Here is a 19,839-nt window from a genome sequence, read left to right as displayed (position 1 = left end):
TGCCGTCTCTTCGCGCTTTCGGGACTGGGAGAAGTCCGACGCTGCGGAGACGTGCGGCAGGTAGGCCGTGGAGAGCTGCTGGAAGTTGGAAGTGATGGAGGAGCCAACCGTTGCTGTGTTAAACGATGATTGTCTTTCAAAAACTGATTGTGCACTTTATTTCCACAAATTTCACCAAATAGTGGCCCCCCCAAAATCTTGCCTTTTACACCTCAGTCAGACATGACATTTAGAATGATTCAAGAGTTTATGTGTTTGGTGTTTTTAAGAACTATGTTTAGTCAGGTATTAATGTAATTTTTGGATGGATTCAGCCCTAAAATATATCAATCACAATGTAGCTGTTGCAGTCCCTTTTTGGCTGGTAAAAAACTGCGTTATATAAATCTAATGGTCCTTGAACAACAGGGTTGGTTAGAGAGTAGGTCACAGGGCAGGTATAATAATGCAGAAACTCAAAGATAATTTATCTTCATGCTTTATCGCAAGCAATCAATTTATGGTCGACGATCACTTTTTTTTTTAGCACAACACCTATTTGGAGTTGGAGAAATCTCATTTGGAGGTTGGGAAATGTGCAGCTTTGGAGAGAGGCTTGGCTGTATTCAGACTGCTGGGGGAATATTATAGCAGGAGGAGAACTGTTGAATAGACCGTCACCTGAGCCTGATGGATTGATTATTATTTTGGGATCTATGGTGAGTAGGCTCTTACTTCCTGAAGTAATGTTTGTCTGTTGTAGAATTAATGGTTCCGTTCAGCAGTGCTGGATGGATTTGCCAAGTATAAGTAGATCTGCCTGGTAATTAGAGGTGTGGTTGAGCTGTCATCCTGCTCCCAAACTTCATCTTAGCAAATTTGCTTCATTAGTTAGACATCCGTCCTCACAGAACATGCAGGGGGTGAGTATTTGATGTAAGGAGAAAAGTAAATATAAGAGCTTGTTTGAAATTTTTTTCTGGTGGGAAATTAAGTTTTTGGACTTTGACTTGAAAATGAGTATGTGACTCTAGATGTGTTGCAGATATTTTGTCCTGCTGTGATCTCATTTTGGCTTCAGTATCAGAAGAGTTGGTGACTGTACTTTTCAGATACACGTGTCTTTTTATCACAGCCATCTGAGACACATTCAGTGCACTCAGATGATCTCCATTTCACTAATTGTGTGATTTTCTAGTACCAATTTTCTACTACTGTGATGAATTAGGTAAATCGCTTTAAAGGGGGTTAATACTTGTACTTTTTACGTTTTATTTTTACTTTACTTGTTACATTATTTTGTAGAAATCTGTTTCTATCTTGATGTCAGTACTTTCCCCCTTAAATTCCTGCCAAAAAAGCTAAATTAAATTGACCATGATTCAATGTTGAAAAGCAATGAAAGGAGAAAATCTTCCAAGAATACTTTCTATATGCACTATAATTACCAAAAATAGACTACAATTCTTCACTCTCAAATGTTGTGTAATAGAAGTTTAAATACCACCAGTGGGAAAAGTGCAGTAATCATGTAAGTAAACTTTGAACATAATTTATACCCATTAATAAAATGTGTACTACATTTGAATTGATCTTAAAAAAAAAACTAACAAAGTAGCTCATGATTACCATGCATTTTATTGGAAATGAGACAAACAGTACACAGATATTGCAAGGTCAACATTTAACCTGACATCAATACAAAGAAGAGGGGAAAAAAAAACTTCATACAAAACATCCAAACAAAAAAAATTCTCCAAATGCTCAAACAGAATTAAAGACAAAGTATGAGCACAAAATGCAATTATTTATTAAAGTCGTTTTGGCTAAAGTGTTATCCAACAGTTCTGATCTGGTTACATTCATGTGTAAACATTTGTATGAGGCGAGACATTGGAAAACCTACAGTCATTACACAGTCGACCGTACCGTTGCATCGATAATGATAAAATGCAGCCGCAGGACTCAGAGGTAGTCCCTGTCTATGCTGGTTCAAACACAACATCTTGTTTGCCATCAGAAAGCAGTTTGAGAAACCATTCATCTCCAGACAGCTGGCTTTAAACCCTGCTTTTGGTCAAAGATATGGACATCGTAAAAGATTGGACCACGTCATGTCCTGGTCCCTCAGAGATTAATAATAGCATGTGTTAGCGTTGAAATGTGCAAAGAAACTCGCTTCTTCTCCATAATGTACTGTCTGTTATCTCCAACTGTAATGATTGTTTGATCCAGGGCACTTGTGACAAAATACATTTGGAAGAGGAAAAACCTTTTCTGGGAGCTACATTTGATTTCTATCAACACACAGGGTCAATCTTCGATACAATGGTTTCAGATGACATCGGCACGAGAAAATAGGCAAGGATGGAAGTTTTAGATTTGACTATAAGAAACATTTACACCGGTACATACTGTACACACCCAGTTCTTTTCCCAGCAAATAAGCACCACCGCTGCTTCTGATGGAAAATCATTACTGAGACAGGCTTGGACTTTGCAGCTGCAAACCAGCCCAAAAAATAGATTTATTTTGATAAATAATTCTATGGCAGGATATAAGAACATTTCACACTTACACACCTCCTTTGCACTTTTTTTTGGACAGCACTGCACCTTTGTAGTTTGGGTTTCATTGGCATTAAGACAAGCTTTTGCATCCATCACAAAGATTTTAAGGTTAAAGGTCTGTTCTATCTGTTCTGGGACAAAACAGGAACATGACTAAAAAGAGGACTTAGCCTAACATTACATATGTCCTTTTGTCAAATGCTTTTTGAGGATAATGGATAGCAAGAATGAGCTGCAACACAAAAACACAGATGGAGTAACTTTATATGATGTCAAAGCTTCTTTAAAAGCCCAGCAATTAATACTGTAATGTTTTCAAATAGTACGTCTGCCATCCCAAGAGCTTCCTCTTGACAGTGTCAGACTTTTACGGTCCCAGCATGATTCAGCTTCACTGACAGAGAGGCCATGCTTTCCTGTTAGAAAAGGCATCACTCAGCTTCCTTAATCTCAAACCACATACTAAAAAAATCTTCTAAGCTCACACCAAGGTCTGCTTCGAGGGCTTCAGGCTATGTCCGATGTAAAGGATGCACTCTGAATTTTTCCATTGGTTGGTCAGTTGTAGGATCTCTGCTGGGGGCCTGGATCTCGCTCTGCCGTTTGGTCTGAGGCTTCACAGGGTTCAGTGGAAAGTCCTTCAGGCCTAGTGGCTGAAAGGGCAGCTTCAGCTCTGGGATGCAACACTGATGCCTCCTGCTGGGTCCCGGGACTGAGCTTCGGGTCTGTCAGAGGACTGGTCAGGCCCAGGTTGGATAGAGCATCCAAGGTTCCATCTGGGTCCACCATCATGTCGATTACTGTCAGTTTGGAGCAGAACAAACATGTAAGATGAGTCCCACTGACTTCAACACAAAATTGCACTGTAAAATGACACCACAGAATACAGGAAGTTGCGCTTTCATGTGCTATATTGCACATATTTTTGTTCTAAAAACTAAAGACGAGCATCAGACACATACCTGTCAGTTGTCTTTCCACTCTCTTCAAGTCTTGAATGATGGTTGAAATCTCCTGTTATGAAATGCAAATAACAAATGAGGGCTTCTTGAGTATGTGATTAATTAAAAGTTCTCACACTGAATAAATCAAGTCGATTAGTCTGTTCGCTGCTGCAGGAGCCAAGCCCTTTACGCTTGCTGATGCTTTATGATCCCTGTGACTGGTGCGGTAGTCAGACATATCTCTTCAAGAGTTCACATCAGGCCAGGCTGGGTTAACGGCAGAATTTATGACCATACCCCTGAGGGAGGCAGAAGGTTTTGGAGGTAAGCTTATGAGTGCTTTTTCTCCATTAAAACAACCATATTTGGTGTGCTCTCCTCTCAAAGATAAGCTTGTGGACCGTAATCTAAAGGGCATGCGAAAGACTGAAGTATCTTTGATTTGAGCCCCCAAACAGCTGTAACACTGTCACCACTCACTGTGATTGCTTGCACCGAGGAATCGGATATGGTGTGGTTTGTAGGAAAGTACTGGATTTGATACCGAATTGCATTATTCCCATCCAATGGAAGGCTAAATGATTACAGACATAAATAAATTCTTAGGCAATATATTTCATTCCTGTAGACAGATCGCACTGCCTCTCAGTCTGTCATTTGTATTAGTGTATGCCAAAATAATGCTAAAAAGAAAACATTACGTTGATTAGACTTCCCTCAGATTCCAGTATCTGTACCCAGCAATGAAACACTTTGCAATTAACAACCACATTGCATTTCTTTGTGCTTATAGCTAAGAAAATATGTCTCGAGGCTGAGTAATCAACACTTTGCATCTTCCAGCTGCTTTAGAAATGTAGTCTGATATGTGGTTTATGTACATTGAAGACAGAATCAGGTCACACATTTGTACGCATGTACATCTATAGGTAACAATGCATCGAATGCTACTGAAATCATGGTTATTTCTCACAATTATTCATTAGTTTTAGGGACAAAATATTTTTATTTGCTCTGACATATACAGATCACTTCTGCCTTGTCCAAGTTGTGCTACATTCCAGCTACTTCCTGTATAAATGTTAGTTTCAAAATAAGACTGGTCAAGATACACAGCAAATACACCCCTAAGAGGCAATATGTAAGTAAAATTTCGAAACGTTTTACCGACACACTATATAGTGTTGCTGTTCTGAGTTAACCCTGGACAAGGAAAAGGATTCTGTGAGGTACTGTTAGTGACGTTATTGTTCTCGGCCTTACAATCATCCTGTGGCATTTTTTCAGGTGGCCGACCAAGTTAGTTGTGTTGCATTGCGGTACAGACACAAACCTCATGCACTCTGTATATAATTTGTCCCTGCTTAACATCACTTAACCTGAATCGAAAATACATTCAACCGATCCATTTTGAAGGACAAGGTCTTCACTTTCTCCTCCAGACATCTGATTTTCATCTTGCCTCTCTAGTCTCTGATTTACAGTATGTATTTACAGTATGTAAATGTCTTATTTCTATTCTGGACTGCAGCTGCAACATTCAGATTTTTCTCTCAAGGCTGCTGCTGCAGGTGTGCATGCGTGGTGTCAGGACAGCTTCACAAAAGTGAAACATGTCAGTTGCTCCCTGGTAGCTGTGGTGATCTGATATGCAATTTTTAGTGAGTAGAGGGGTTATTTTTAACATCAATATAGCAGTCAATTTTGTTTATTTAATTACAAGAAGCTAAAATTGTTATCAGTTGTGCAGCCCTACCTACATATACTGTGTTGACAAAAGTATTGGGACACCCCTCCAAATAACTGAATTCAGGTTGACACCTGTGCAATAAGTCAGTATGTTTTCCTTGATAATAAATATTCCATGGTCAAATGTTAGTGGTATTATAACAAAGTGGAAGCAATTGGGAACAACAGCAATTCAGCCACTAAGCCCATGTGAACTCACAGAGCAGGGTCAGCGGAGGCAGACAGTGCACAGAAATGACGAACTTTCTGCAGACCTCCAAACTTCATGTGGCCTTCAGATTAGCTCAAGAACAGTGCGCAGAGAAGTTCATGGAATGGGTTTCCATGGTCGAGCAGCTACATCTAAGCCGTACATCACCAAGTGCAATGAAAAGCGTCGGATGCAGTGGTGTAAAGCATGCCACCACTGGACTCTAGAGCAGTGGAGACGCGTTCTCTGAAGTGATGAATCGTGCTTCTCTGTCTGGCAATGGATGAGTCTGGGTTTGGCAGTTGCCAGGAGAACAGTACTTGCCTGACTGCATTGTGCCAAGTGTAAAGTTTGATGGAGGGGGGATTATGGTGTGGGCTTGCTTTTCAGGGGTTGGGCTTGGCCCCTTAGTTCCAGTGAAAGGAACTCTGAATGCTTCAGCATACCAAGACATTTTGGACAATTCCATGCACAGTTTGGGGATGACCCCTTCCTGTTCCAACATGACTGCACACCAGTGCACAAAGGTCAGTAAAGACATGGATGAGCGAGTTTGGTGTCGAGGAACTTTACTGGATTACACAGAATCCTGACCTCACCCCGACAGAACACCTTTAGGATAAATTGGAGTACAGACTGAGAGCTAGATATTCTGTCCAACATCAGTGTGTGACCTCACAAATGCGCTTCTGGAAGAATGGTCAAAATTCCCATAAGCACACTCCTAAACCTCATGGACAGCCTTCCCAGAAGTAATTAAATGTCATTAAAATTCATGTGCATGTAAAGACAGACGTCCCAATACTTTGATAATATAGTGTATATACACAGGTACAGATTTACCTTTTTGCATCCATTTGAAATATTTTAGTCTGGATCAGAGATGGACTGACTGATCAACCAAATTACATACTAACTTTAAAATAACAAAAAATATGATGAGTGAATATGTACATCACCTTGTTGGAGCTCTTGAGTAATAAGGAGTCATGCTCTGCTTGCAGTTTGGCCTCAATCTCTTCCCATTTTCGCTCCTTATCCTTGAAGAGGATCCTGGAGGCCAGGTTGTTATAAAAATAGATAAAAGTTAAATACATAAAAGCATGCTTAATATAGATCTTGATAGAATTATTAGCTGCCTCCTAGAGTGATTTCATTCAAGCCTTGTGTGCAAAATGTAAGAGTGAAAAAATTTCTGAGAAAAATATGTAGCTGGTTGGCAGAGTATGCCTTTGTGATGTGCTACTCAAATTGCACTAGTTGGCCTAGTTTCAATATAAAACAGGCAGAAACATTAACACACCTTATAATACGTTCCAGTTTTGACAGTTTCTGCCCTCCATTTGTTCTTTTCTGAGTCCATAATGTATTAAATAAACACAAAAGTACAATAACAGCACAAGACCTACTTTTGGTTTACAGATGTCATACGATGCTCACCTGATTTTGCAAGTTGTTTTGTCAACAGACTGGCGTATCCTGGTTGAGAGTTGAGTCACAGAAGCTAATAGTAAACTGTCTAGGATCGCCTAAAAGATGATAAAAAAAGACACATCAATATAAGATTAATTTAAATCTCTGAACCCAAAACTTGATGGCTGGTTGGAAAGTAATTGTTAAATTACACCATTAATCAAAACCAGAAACTGTAAAAATTGGAAAAAAAATCATCAGAGTTCCAACTTTTTAATGATCAATGAACTAGTTGTGTAAAATGCTGTTTCATTTGAATAGCAACCAAATCTAAGCTTAAAGTCATATTTCATCATAACCACTTTATTCTACAGGTCATTTTTACAAAAGTGCCAGAAGTACCTGTTTGCAATAAGGAAATTCAGTACAAAAGAAAACAAAAAAATCCACACAGTTTGGTTAAACTAAGAAGCGAGGAGTGGCTCAGCTGCAGCCGACAGTCCCATGACAAACATTCAGGCACTACTCAGCTGAACTGCAGGCTGTGTTCACACACTGCAGATACGAGACAGTTATGGAAACAAATCACAATTTAATATAATCGAAGTAGTTAGATACCTGTGGTTTATTGAGTCACTTTTTTTTACAGTAGGAGTAACAAGTGTGGACTAAAGAAACGCAACTTTTTAAATGATTTATGCAATCATATCTGTGTTATACAGCACAAAATTCATTAAGTTTTCTGTATTTTTTGCCATTGTTGTGTTGTTTTCATACAGGTGCAGGACTTTCTGTTGCAGTGAAAAAGGAGCCACAGTGAATAAAACTGTGCCAGGAGCAAAAGAACTGCATGGAGTGCAGAGAGTTAAAAATGGCAAACCATAACAGGCTAATTTTATAGACATGACTATCAAAATAATCTTCCTTATTAGCTCATTCCCTCACTATAGACACAATCTCCCTGCACTGGACCCCTTGCTCATCCTGCTTTAAACCCTCCTTCAAGACACTGCATATGTTATACATCGTTGACATGCACCTGCACTGGCACTTTAAATTATTTATTTGTTGATCCAGTTGCTCCAGGTTTCTTAAATTTTCCCCCAGGAGACAAAAAACATTTTTAATTGAACAGAATTGAATCAGAAGCCTGGCTGGTCTCCTGAAGGGTGTCTACAGTTGGCATGTGTGGAGCTCCCTCTAGTGGCACAGGCTGACATGCTCCTCTTTTGCTCTACAGTAACCTACAATGGGCTGTGTTCAAACTCTGAACTACTGCCACAGTTAACCACAGGGAGGGTACAAAATTTGCACATCAGACATTGTTTATGTTAAAATTGTGTATTTCACTTTTATAGGTTTTGCCTTAACCAGAAATAAAAAGAGGAAAATCTCACATTCAAACTCTGGAATTGCAGTACGGCATGTAGGGTGCCTATGCATTTTGAGGATAATGGATTGTTTAATATTGTAGCCCAGACTCACATCATCTCTGTTCCATGTCTGCCGGCGGATGGAGCGAGAGCTCTTTCCGTTAGAGCCACGAGGTCGAAGCTCCACAGACCGCCCATTGGTTCCCTGTTCTGTGGAGGCACCGCCCAGGTCCAGGTTGTCATCAAATACATGCTCCTCCAACTAAAACAGAGTTAAAATGTATTTAGAAGAAATATTTTTTCAGAAGATCCCATTTGTTGTCAGGTCTACATAGTTTATTTAGAATCTGTATTTTGTTAAGAATGGAGTTGATAATTGGTAGCTGCAAATCAAGAAAACCCCTTATATAGAACCCCTTATGTAGTTATATCTGTCAAAAAGAAAAACCTAAATTATGCGATGGTTACTTTATAGCATGATGACTGTACCAGAGCTCCAGGGTCAGTGGCAGCAGGGCTGACAGAGTCGATCTCGCCTGCTACATCATGAATCTCTCTAGCGAGCATGGCTAGGTCTTTGGCTAGATCTTGACTAATCCTGAAGAACAAACACAAGAACAATATTAGCACCTGAAACATATAAAATTAATTTTTGTTCTTGTGTTATTCGATGATACTGTACTTTCTTTACACACTTTGTGCATCATAATCGTCAAATTAAAATCACTGCACAACCCAAAAGGAAAAAGCAGCAGAAGTATGTTTGAATAATGCTCTCATATTGCACTAGAGTACCTGTCACCTACGTACCTGGCTATTTCCTCGCTGTGTGCTGTCCAGTCTCTCATATAATCATCCTGCTCTCTGGATTGCTGTTTCAGGGCAGCCAGTCCTGCAGGATTAGGGGTTGCTGGAGCTGAACCTCCTAGTTGGGCTACTCGGGTAGAAGGGAACGGTCGAGTGTGACCCTGTTTGGAGATGTGGCGATTTGAGCCATACTCATCCTCCGAGGTGGAGGCGTACTCCACCGGAACACGACGCCACCGCGTGCCAGCTGAGGAAAGATCAGTAGCAGAATTTAGATGGTGCTTAAAATGCAGGATGATGTTTTCTACTGAAATTAATATTCCCTTTTAGGGATAGGTTGGTTCTACAAGCAGATAACTACAGTGAAAGCATCGGTTTGAATATGCAAAGACTTCCATGCAAGACAACTAAAAAATCTTACATGCAGGTGTGACATGTCCATATGAGGAGGTTCCTTTGCTCTTGTCAGGCAGCTTGGAGGCGCTGTTAGCTCTGGCTCTGGGTCCAGACACTGAGTTCACATTGGACCCTCTCAGTCCTTGTCTGATGCCATATTCACCTGCAGCACTGCGAGCCCCCAGACCTCTATTTCTAGTCACAGTGGCCTCTGAGTCACTCTGTGCCGATGGGGAGCCCACCCTTGGCCTCCTCGGCTGTGCCAGAGCTTCTATCCTGGACATTCCTCGTTTTGCCATCCCTGTCCTGGAGGTGGAACTCGTGGTTGAGGCCTCAGAGGCCACTGACATCCGGTCCAGGTCAGCAGGTTCGGTGTCTGATGAATCCCCTAGCCGTGCTCGCCTCAACAAGGATGCCCTGGTGGGCCGAGGCTTGGGGACATTGGTGGCTTTACTGGGTGCAGAGGAGGCTGGGGCTTGCGTGATCTTAGCCCGACTAGATTTGGTGCTGGCTCCCACTGTTGTGCTTCCAGTCGGGGCTCTGGCATGTGAGCTTCTGGATTCCTGCGTGGAAGTGGGCTGTGAGTCTGAAAGGAGTGAGTTGGAGTTGACATCATCGTCTGTGAGATCCAGTGAAGTCCAGGGGCGACTGGGCTGTGAAGGACCAGATGTTCTGTTCTTGACCCTCCTGTCCTGGGGCTCTCTGCCCCCAGTGGGACCCTTGCTGGATGAGCAGACTATTGTTCTCTCCTTCTGCTGTCCTGCAAGAGTCCGGCGTTTCTGTACGACTTTCCTCGCTCCATCAGCCTGGCTTACTGTGCTTGTTGTGTCCACATCAGACTCTGGCGACATGGAGCCCTCTATTGACTGACTTGGAGGATCACCTTGGTCTGACACAGTGGTCTCTAGAAAGGCTGCCACAGCCTCCGAATCCTTCTGCAGCGTGGCGCTATCGATGCCTGCCTCCCTACATTGAGTTCTGGTGCCACTGAGCCCATCAATGCGTGGTATGAGCTCAATGGGCACATTGGCACTCGGTTTCTCCACAGTGAAACTCTCCTGCCTCAACAATGGCTTCCCACTACTTTCCCTTGCTTTCTCATCTTCCTTTTTCCTCCTCCTTGCCTCCTCCATTCTCTTCTCCCCACTGGTCATTGGACGAGGTGGTAGTTTGGCCAACACACCTGACTGACTTGATCTCCCACCACCGCTGTCTTGTGATTTGGCTGGTGAGGTGCGACTGGGGCTGCCACTGTGACTGCCAACACCTCTGGTGCCATGACTGGGCCGATTCTTCCCCCTGGACACCTTCTCCTCCTGGTTCTCTTTCTCTTGTAGCTCTGTGTCCTGTTTCTCCCCCATATCTGTACGCAGGCCTGCGCCTGGAGTCCTCCTCCCCAGATTGAGCTCCTCACCAGGCAGCTGGGGAAGGGTCCTCCTCTTACGCTCTATGTAGCCAGAGGAGGGAAAGGAGGCCGAATGGCTGGATTCACTTATTTCAGCTAAAAGGAGAGAATATGGATTTATATTACATGTCAGTGTTAGCAGTGATCTGGACTGTGGTTTTGATTCTGCAATGCTCTTTCTACTTTAATTTAATGAAATGTCAAGGAGTGTGTCATTTTTTATAATGGTGAAACGTGTTTAATGGTCCTTTACAGAAAGACCCTATGTGGATGTAGTCAATTATTCTTGAAGCTTGAGGCAGCAGAAACTTAATAGATGTACCTCAGGTAATCTGGGTGAGGGGAAAAAGAGCAAAGATAACATAATAACTTCATTAAAAGCAAATAAATATAATTTTTGTCTCAATAAATTATTAAAAGCAGGTATCTAGTATGTATATTGTTTGGTTATGTGACTCAGAGTTGCCTCAAGTGTAAAAACGTGTTTGCATGTTCCACACATAAAATGTTACCCTATTCTGCTGCAAAATCTATCATTACAGTGTATTTTTTGCTGAACAATGTGGTCACAAGCCATAACATCAGCACAGAGATCGATTTAAACTTTGCTAGTACATGCCGGACTATGTAATTTTAAAATGAAATAACAGAACCCTCACACTTACGATGAAAAACTGAATTCATAATCTCTATCATAGTTCAGTACTCTTGGAGGTTTTGCTGTGGCACTCTAGTTAGTATAGCATGAATAGTAGGTTAGTAACGAAGACAGTTTGCTCTGTAAGTGACTACAGAGTCCGTTTGTGACTCCAGTCTACTTGTGCTTTGGTTACACTTTGCTATATTATTTATCCTTCTCATGCATTTGTGTCTTGGTACCAGAGTAGCTGCAGTATTTGAACTGTTGCTTGATAAAAATACATTTATTTACAAATGTGCTCTGATTTAGTTGCCCCTCTTTACCGGTAGTCACAGATCTGTGATCTTGATTGATTTCTGATTGGTTACACGTCATGAGTGAAGGCCTAAATGTCAAAAACATAGATATTCAATACCAGGTTTTTAATATTTATTGCAAATATAATTTGGTTCCATATATTGGTGATCAGTCTCTATCATAACTCCTAACTGGCACCAGTCAGCCCATATGGTGTACCACATGATTTCAATAGGAGTCTTACGAGATTCGAAAAATGTGAAGTACCTAAATTACCTCTGTCCTCGGTGACCATGGCGTGGCTGTCACCTCCTGACCCCTCAGGGTCTGTCCTGATGTGGCTGGCTGCTAGAGTAGCCCACTGTGACACCCAGCGAGGACCACCCACCACAAGTTCCTCAGACAAGACCTAAACCAAAAAACACAACATAGTTAAAGTAATCTCACAAAGCTCAGTAATACTAATAAACTAATGTCCTGCTAAAATCACATTTAAGGTCAAGGTAAACTTCTTTTTCCCAAAGGAGCAATTTTCCACAAAGAAACATGAAACTACATCTTGTTATTTAAAGGTCAAAAGCATCAGGAGTAAACAGTTAATAAATTCAGCCAGTCGTCAGACAGTTCAGAGACTTGAAAGTAGAAGAATGCTTCATCACCTCTGTCTCCATACGTCCAGGCTTTCCTCTGTCTCCAGGACCAGACCTCTGGGAGGTGAGTCTCTCTCTTTGGTCAGCGCTTCCCAACCTGGACACACAACCAGACTGCTCATCCACACCAAACACCTGGAACACACACAGGCAAACATACATACATGAATGAAAATTATAAATTATAACTGTCATCAGAAGTTGATAAAATATAAGAGATATATTGCGACCTTTGTCTTCCTGACCTTGTCGATCAGCTTCCTTGCCTCTTCTTCTTCATGATCTCCGTTCTCCAGCTCAATAGTGTAAGTCCCTCTGTCGCTGTAATCATCTCTGTGATGACAGCACTCTTCACGCCCACTTTGCTGATGTGGTGCCGAGCCACGTCGCCTCTCCGGAAATCCGCCCGCCACTTTGGAAGTAGAAGACTTGCGACGCCGAGCAGGACTGTCCTCCTCTGCAAAGAGACCTTCTGGTACATTGGCACGACCTTCTCTGATCTTCATCCCCGCACCTCCCCAAAGCCCCCACGAACGCTCCTCCAGTACTGCAGCCCGACGCTGTTCTCCCAGTGCGTTTTCTGAATCGCTCTGAGTGCCATCCTCATGTTTACTGCCTGGCATGTGTGGGACAGAGAGGAAGGTAATCGAGACTCAGAGACTAATGGCAAATCACACTGTTAATCACATACACACCTTTAAGACTCCTCAGTTGTACAGGCACATCGCTCTTCACACTTTCGCCATCATCCTCTGCAGCCGTCTCTTTTAGAGCCAGTGGCAGCTCATTCTGGGCCAGCCAGTCAGCAACTTTGACCTCAGCTGCCACCATGGCTGTCTGAAGAGGGCTCAGCTCCTCCCCAGCAGGTCTTTTGGGGCGTGGTTTGGTCTCCGGTCCTACCTTTGCCACACGATCTTTGACGGTCACTTTGCCTGACGCTCCAGGGTCAAACTCAATGGTGAAGGAGGCGTGGCCATGGATAGGCTCTGTAGTAGCTGGAGCGCCGGCCTCTTGCTCTCGGGAAGGAGGCTCACCTCCGCCTTTACCTGCTGAGGGAGTATCCTTGGTTGGGATCTCAAAGTAGCTAGGCTCCTGATTGGAGGTTGTTTGCTGAGCAGACTTTGGGATCTCTGCACTTTTCTTGGTGTCTGTCAGAATTAATGCAAAGATGTCTATTTGGAAACACAACGTCTACTAAATTTAGGAAACATTTATATAAAGAAGGAACCTATTCAAAATGTTAATGGGCAATTACCACCTTAATTACTGCATCAGCGACATCATAAGGTCACATACAGTTGCATCTTTCTTGCAGTTTTTACACGGCACTGTTAATACCTGTTTCAGCTTTTTCTCGCTTCCAGTCTGAGATCTTTTCCTCAGGCCTCAATTGCTGCTGGTCATCAGCGTCTCCATCTCCCCACCAGGCAGGTTGACCATAAAGAGGGGTACCTCTGTGCAACACTGCTATGTCCCCTGGGGAAAAAAATAATCTGTTAGTCTGACTAGACAGGAATATACGCCTGCATTTACTTCAGCCAGAAGGTTTAAACATCTTAGTGGACCCTGGTGGCCTATAGCAGTAGAGGTGCAGACCATGAAACTCAGTGTCCCCACTATTGTTGTGTCCTGTGTTGCTCTTGTATGTTATTTCTCATCTATCTCTCATCTCATTTTCTTTATTGCTCTATTGTCCGTGGAGTATTAAAGTCATAAAATGACAGAAGAAGCAATAAATGTGGTTTAACCCTCTAAACCTCAAATCTCACTGGTGGGCTTGAAAGGCATGCTATCTTTTGAAAAAAATCACCAAAAGATACCAAAGTCAGAGCGACAAACTGTAAAAACAGAAAGAAACTTGGACTTCTAGCTGTCAAATGGTCCTTGAATTACTCAGCGATGTGCTGCTTTATAGGGAAAAGGATCAAAATCTTATTATATTATATTTCATCAAAGCCACATTCTTTATTGTACTATTATACTTAAAATTTTTGCCAAAAACAAACCGTATACTCTAGATTCTGCACTTGTCAGCACAACCCATGAAGTCATTAGTGACTAATTGATGACCAGCAGTCACATGACAAAAATTCAAGGCCCTTTTGGCTAAACTGGGTTGAACTGCAGGCTTTGTTTACACAAAGCAAGTAGGAGACATGTATGGAAACAAATTAGTAGTAGTGAAATATCAATAGTATGTGACGTCATAATTTTGTCTTTTACTGTTGGCATTACCTGTGGGCACTAAATGCTGTATCAAAGAAAATCAACTTTCATTTTCACTCGTTTTGTGATTTATAGCATTCTAACTGTATCATGCAGGACAGAGGACAGTTTTCTCTATTTCTAGCCATTATTGAGGCATCTCTATAGAGGGGAATGTCTTTATATTACAGTGAAAATGAGCCCACAGTAAATAAAAAATGTAACAAGGGCCGAAAATGCCTTGAAACTGCATAATGTTCAGAATACTACAATTAGATAGTGTTTGTCAACTTGGGTATAGCAGTACCGGTTGATAACTTTACTACCTACTTTAAGACTGCAACTAGCAATTTTGTTAGTATTTTTTTTCCATTATTATTTGATTAATCAATCATTTTTTTCATTCTTGCAAATGAAGATGAGTTTTTAATCAACCAATATATAATTCAAAGATATCAGCAACATTATGAAAGTGAGAGCCAAAATTTTACATCTAAAGAATATGTTGTGGCTGCCACACAATATGAAAATGCATTTATATAACCTGAACACTATATCCCTTAATATTGCAGGTCACCTGTTGGCTTCTCCTCCGTCCTGCTGGCCTCAGAGGGCTTGGTGGTGGCCGCCTCATACACTAGTGCTGATGCTGTCTCAGACGGTTTCAATTCAGGTTTGGATGGTTCTGGTGCTGGAGTTTTCTTCTGGTTCAGCTGAAGTTGGCTGCTGAACTTCTCATGCTGTTAAGTGTAAGCAACAGCAAGAGAAATGAGATTATAGAATGAAAATACTGTTAGAATAATGATTATATAGAAGCTTTTATTTTTCATTTACAGAGATTTAAATATATACTTTTTAGTTTCTTTTTTTTTATCTCAGTCACGGCATATAATTGAAGAGACACTGAATATTAATGCAGGCTGTTCATCTTGCTCATTAAGATGAAACTATCTCTTCTGCAGCTACCTGGGCAGGTTTTTCTCTGATGAAACAGCAGATTCATTAATCTTGAAAAGTATTTTTTGCCCAATTCAGCAGAAATCTTTCATCTCTTTAACTGAACTCCATCTCTCTAAGGTATTTCTACACACTGCTCAAAAAACCCACAAGAGCTCTCAGGCTGCCCTGTTTTGAGCAGCTGTGTTTACCCCGTCTGCAAACGTATGAACTTTAGCTATTAGTTTTCACCACACAGCATGCTATCTAACCTTGAGGGCCTCCTCAGGAATATGCAGCTCTCCTCGAACCACAGTGAACAGGTTGGTATGTGAGGCAGGTTAAGGTAAAAGACGACGAGCTCTTTGCAGGGGTGAGAAACAAGCACAGATAGCCTCATCTATAATGCAGCAGGCAGAGTACAATGAGCATTCACAGCTATTCAAGAACAGATAAAGTTACACTGTGGTCCATATTCACTGACCTTGTGCTGCGTGTCACTGGGTGTGACAGATAAAACAAGAATATATTCAAAGGATATCGTATCCAAACCTCAGTTTGTCATCAATTTTCAGCGTGACATAGATTTGCTCCTGTATTCTGACATCATTGACAAATGTCTGTGAACAAATGCAAAGGGGTGTAGTTAAGAACAACATATCAGGCGTCTGGTTCAAGAGTGAAATTATCTATTTTAAAGAAATTCTCCTTAAACCTGAATACTCTTTGTGCATAAAAGTTGCTACAAACCAAGTGCCAAAACTAATATGAATTGCTTAGTCGGGAATAGAATAAATATTGTCCAATTTAAAATCAAAAATTACTTATTTCATGCTGTGTTTATGCAAAAACCTTTACAGATTTTTTTGAATTCAAGGAAATTTAACATTTGTACAACCACAAATGTATTTATATGAAGGACAAGGAGCAGCACAAGATAACCGGTTAAGGATGCACATACATAGAGAACAGTGTAGAATGAGTTTCCACAGGGATTGACTGCATTACAGTATTATAAAATAAAAGTCTGTCACGAGTCAGCAATGCCAATAATCATAGTGTGAGTCAAGCATAACATGTACATCCCAATATTGCTGCCTTCAAGTCACGTAAAGTTGCTCTGAATTCAGATCAGCTCTTTAGAATTTGCAGTTTGCAAAGACAACGGGACATACTTGAACACCTTATTCCCCAAATTCGCACCATCAGCAGCAACAGATAAAAGTACAGAAAATGAAACTAGTTGTCTTCATTTCGTCTTGAAAAATGATTTACAGTCATGCAGACTGCTTTTGCAAGCAATAAACTAATAAAAAAATAAAAGACCACTTCAGCAATTTACCTTTTAATCTAGTGCACTTTCACAAAGTTTGTAGACTTGACAGAAACAAATACAGTTTTGTCTTGACTCGTACTTCCTTGATTGAGCCACATCTATAAAACTCTGTAGCCTACATTTCCCATAATGCAACTTCATAGTGTCATATTACGCTGTCTTTGCCTGATAAATGACCCCATGTTTATAACACAAGTTATTTGTTGCATATAACCCTGATGACCTCACGAGGGTTTTATTCACAAACATGACAAAGCTTCTCCACAACCACAGAAGACAATGTACAACTGTCTGCCACAGTACGCTTGTTGGCAGAGGATCACTTTAAGACAAAAACTAGAGAACAGTCTGACCCACTGGATGTAGATTGAGACTAGTAAACAAACACCATACTCACCCCGTTTAAGCTGCCCAGGTCTTTAACTTTATGTTCATCTGTATTTGGCTCATAATTGATGACGGCGTGCTGTTTGTCAACACTGCGGGACTAAATCATAGAGAATCCAGTCAGTGACAGTAATCCATGCTAATCTCAGCACTTCAGATAATAATCTCACAGCTGAAAGATCATGTCCGATGAAGATACAGTGACTGTACCTGAAGCATTAGCTCACAGTCGTCCCTCCCCACAAAGATCATCTCTCGGGGGAGACGATGGCGAGTCCCCCCGCAGCTCACCAGGAACCAGGAAGTCAGACTCATCTCTGCCTCTCGAGCTCACCTTTGACCCTTAATGCATCCTGCTGAAAACAAGAGCCATGTTGATGCATTCACACTTTGATCAATGAAAAGATGAGCTCCTACAGTGCTCAGAGGCGCGAATGATGCTCCACACAGTTACAGCAGGCAAATTACGTCAACATCCGTGCGTGTGCTGGTGTGTCATATGCACAGTAGCTATTTCAGTTATCACCCGAGGACACTGACACGCTTATTGCTCCATGTAATGCAGCTACCAACATGAAAGGAAAAGTTTAAGTGTGAAAATCAAGTATTAGCTTACAGTTTTCCAGGCATCCTTTTAAAGTCCCAAAGTGAATTTCTTGCCCCGTCACCAAATCCTCGAGCCACACCACTGAAAACAGAAGAGCAGTTAGATATAGAAACAGATATACAAAAGCACAGAGACAATGATGGGTGCATTAAGACGGTTAATTCAATCAAATGCAGTGCAGAAAGTCAGACAGAGCCACATAAATGGCACACACAGGCCAGAAGGAGGCAGGAAGTCAGAGAAGATAGAGAACGGAAATATATTTACTCGTAAACCACATCTCTCATATGATTCCCAGGCAGCTGTCAGGATTCCCATGCAGTCCAAACAGCACAAGAGCTCTTTTCAGTGGAACAAACACTCCCTCCCTCTGCAGCAGGAGCATCAGCAGCAGCACACAGGCCTTGCTGACTCACGCTCTGGGGGAGCTATAGGTGAATTCGTGGGATTTAATTACGCACACTTTGTCATATTTTAGGCATAGCTCCTGTTTGTGCATCAACTCAATCCCAACCGGACCTGACATCTCCCCTCCTCACTCCCCTGTGGAGGACCGCCTCAGTCCCTCACTGCCCTGGCTCCAAGTGGCCCACATTTGCTCTTTAGACGCTTGACCACACACGGATTCGTGCAGTCCGCAGATATGAATCTCCTTTTAACAAATGACAACAGATCAACTGTGCTCGGAAGCAGCCGCAGCTGATGATCTGTAATCGGCCAATGACAGAGGCAGAAAATTAGCCCAGTTAGGCCATGTCTCAGTCCAGTCATGGAGCCATTTAATAACGCTACCAGAACCTGGCGAGGAACACAGACAGAATAATCTAATTAAATATAAACTCAAGCACATTGTGTTTAAAAAAACAGACTACATGTACAGCTACAGGGAGTCTCCCGTTAATTACCGACTTGTCATCTGAAGCGTACATTGATCCTTCACGTCCCCTTTACGCACGCCCTTTCAAAAAAAAAAAAAAAAAAGCCAAATACAGGCTCATTTAGGCAGATTTACGATAACAGCATCACGTGTTTACACCAAATCAATGCTATGGAGGCTGTAAAGGATCACGACCGCTATGGACGACGTATAGGGCTGTCGCACAAACAGCGATGCTCATTTCACCGTCTCCATCCTTAGCGCTGAAGAAGCAGCCAAAAAAAGGGGGGGGGGGGGGAGAAAAAAAGCATCGAGCGGACCTGCAGTAGAAATAAACCGAGGAACAGAAAGGTGTCTCACCCGCTGCTCTCAGGACAATCTGCATCCGATATGTGGAGGATTATGAACGGAGCTGCTGCCGCTGCTGCTCCTGTTAAACCCTCTGCCCAGCCCTGCTCCTCCAACAGTACTGCATCTTGGCCTCACGGTGGCGCTGTGAGCTCAACTGGGAAGAGAACTAAAGGGTTATGTAATACTGTACTGACAGCAAACCGTGAGTGGCCCAAATTCGATGGATGATTTTGGATTTTGGACAGTGACTCCATATAAAACCAATTAAGCACCATTACGCATGAAAACGCGGCGTATGACTAAATAATTGAACATGATTTTAAAACAAAAGCTTAATTGTAGCGCAAAAATGTTGTTGGTTTTGATTAAATTTGTTTCTGCGCCTTTAAAAAAAATGATGTAACAGTATTTGAGAAATTTGAGTATTACTGTTTTATAAACAAACTGCCCTTTTCGCACAGAGACAACAAGAATCTATGCATCTGAAGATTTCTGAGAAAATTCATCTCAATTATCTGTACATAATTATGTTTTGGTACATATTTGGATTATGATTGTGCATCCAAAGCTAAATCTCGTATCGAAACACTGGATGGCGTCAAAGTACTGAGCTGGGAAGAAGGGTCTGGCTTAGTCGAGTTGTTGAGCCTGAGTAATGATCCAGCACCAGGAAAATGATGAAACTCTCACTAACAGAAATTATAGTGAGTCTGTTCCGAATTGAAG

The 19,839-nt window shown here is 41.8% G+C and overlaps 1 protein-coding gene across 8 annotated transcripts; it reads right to left on the bottom strand.

The window, feature by feature from the left end:
* Positions 1-1,598: 1,598 nt before the first annotated feature.
* On the bottom strand, positions 1,599-19,265 carry cep170ab (centrosomal protein 170Ab). Of its 8 annotated transcripts, none has more exons than XM_022205624.2 (20): positions 19,123-19,265; positions 17,895-17,966; positions 17,489-17,634; positions 17,289-17,378; positions 16,097-16,175; positions 15,828-15,886; positions 15,197-15,359; positions 13,753-13,890; positions 13,110-13,562; positions 12,645-13,030; positions 12,424-12,549; positions 12,032-12,173; positions 9,448-10,923; positions 9,030-9,273; positions 8,709-8,817; positions 8,332-8,481; positions 6,874-6,962; positions 6,393-6,486; positions 3,513-3,564; positions 1,599-3,350 (listed from the first exon to the last, which is right to left on the bottom strand). In XM_022205624.2, the coding sequence occupies exons 3-20, from the start codon at positions 17,591-17,593 to the stop codon at positions 3,109-3,111; spliced, it is 4,197 nt and encodes a 1,398-aa protein (XP_022061316.2). In that variant the 5' UTR covers positions 17,594-17,634; positions 17,895-17,966; positions 19,123-19,265; the 3' UTR covers positions 1,599-3,108. The 8 variants fall into 8 exon arrangements, with proteins under 8 accessions (XP_022061316.2, XP_022061348.2, XP_022061356.2 ...); XM_022205656.2 differs by having other exon boundaries at positions 12,041-12,173; XM_022205664.2 differs by having other exon boundaries at positions 12,660-13,030.
* Positions 19,266-19,839: the final 574 nt, after the last annotated feature.

The sequence above is a fragment of the Acanthochromis polyacanthus genome, chromosome 3 (genome assembly GCF_021347895.1).
Source record: "Acanthochromis polyacanthus isolate Apoly-LR-REF ecotype Palm Island chromosome 3, KAUST_Apoly_ChrSc, whole genome shotgun sequence".
NCBI lineage: Eukaryota > Metazoa > Chordata > Actinopteri > Pomacentridae > Acanthochromis > Acanthochromis polyacanthus.
This window is presented reverse-complemented; position numbering and strand designations above follow the sequence as displayed.

What these genes read in the sequence shown, in the direction of transcription:
- cep170ab (XM_022205624.2), bottom strand. Translation starts at nt 17,593, where the DNA reads ATGAGTCTGACTTCCTGGTTCCTGGTGAGCTGCGGGGGGACTCGCCAT. An exon ending in CGAGGACAGAGGTAATTTAG is followed by an intron (nt 10,924 to 12,031) that starts GTACTTCACATT and finishes CTCTCCTTTTAG; the next exon opens with CTGAAATAAGTGAATCCAGC. An exon ending in TACTCAAGAGCTCCAACAAG is followed by an intron (nt 3,565 to 6,392) that starts GTGATGTACATA and finishes ATTTCATAACAG; the next exon opens with GAGATTTCAACCATCATTCA.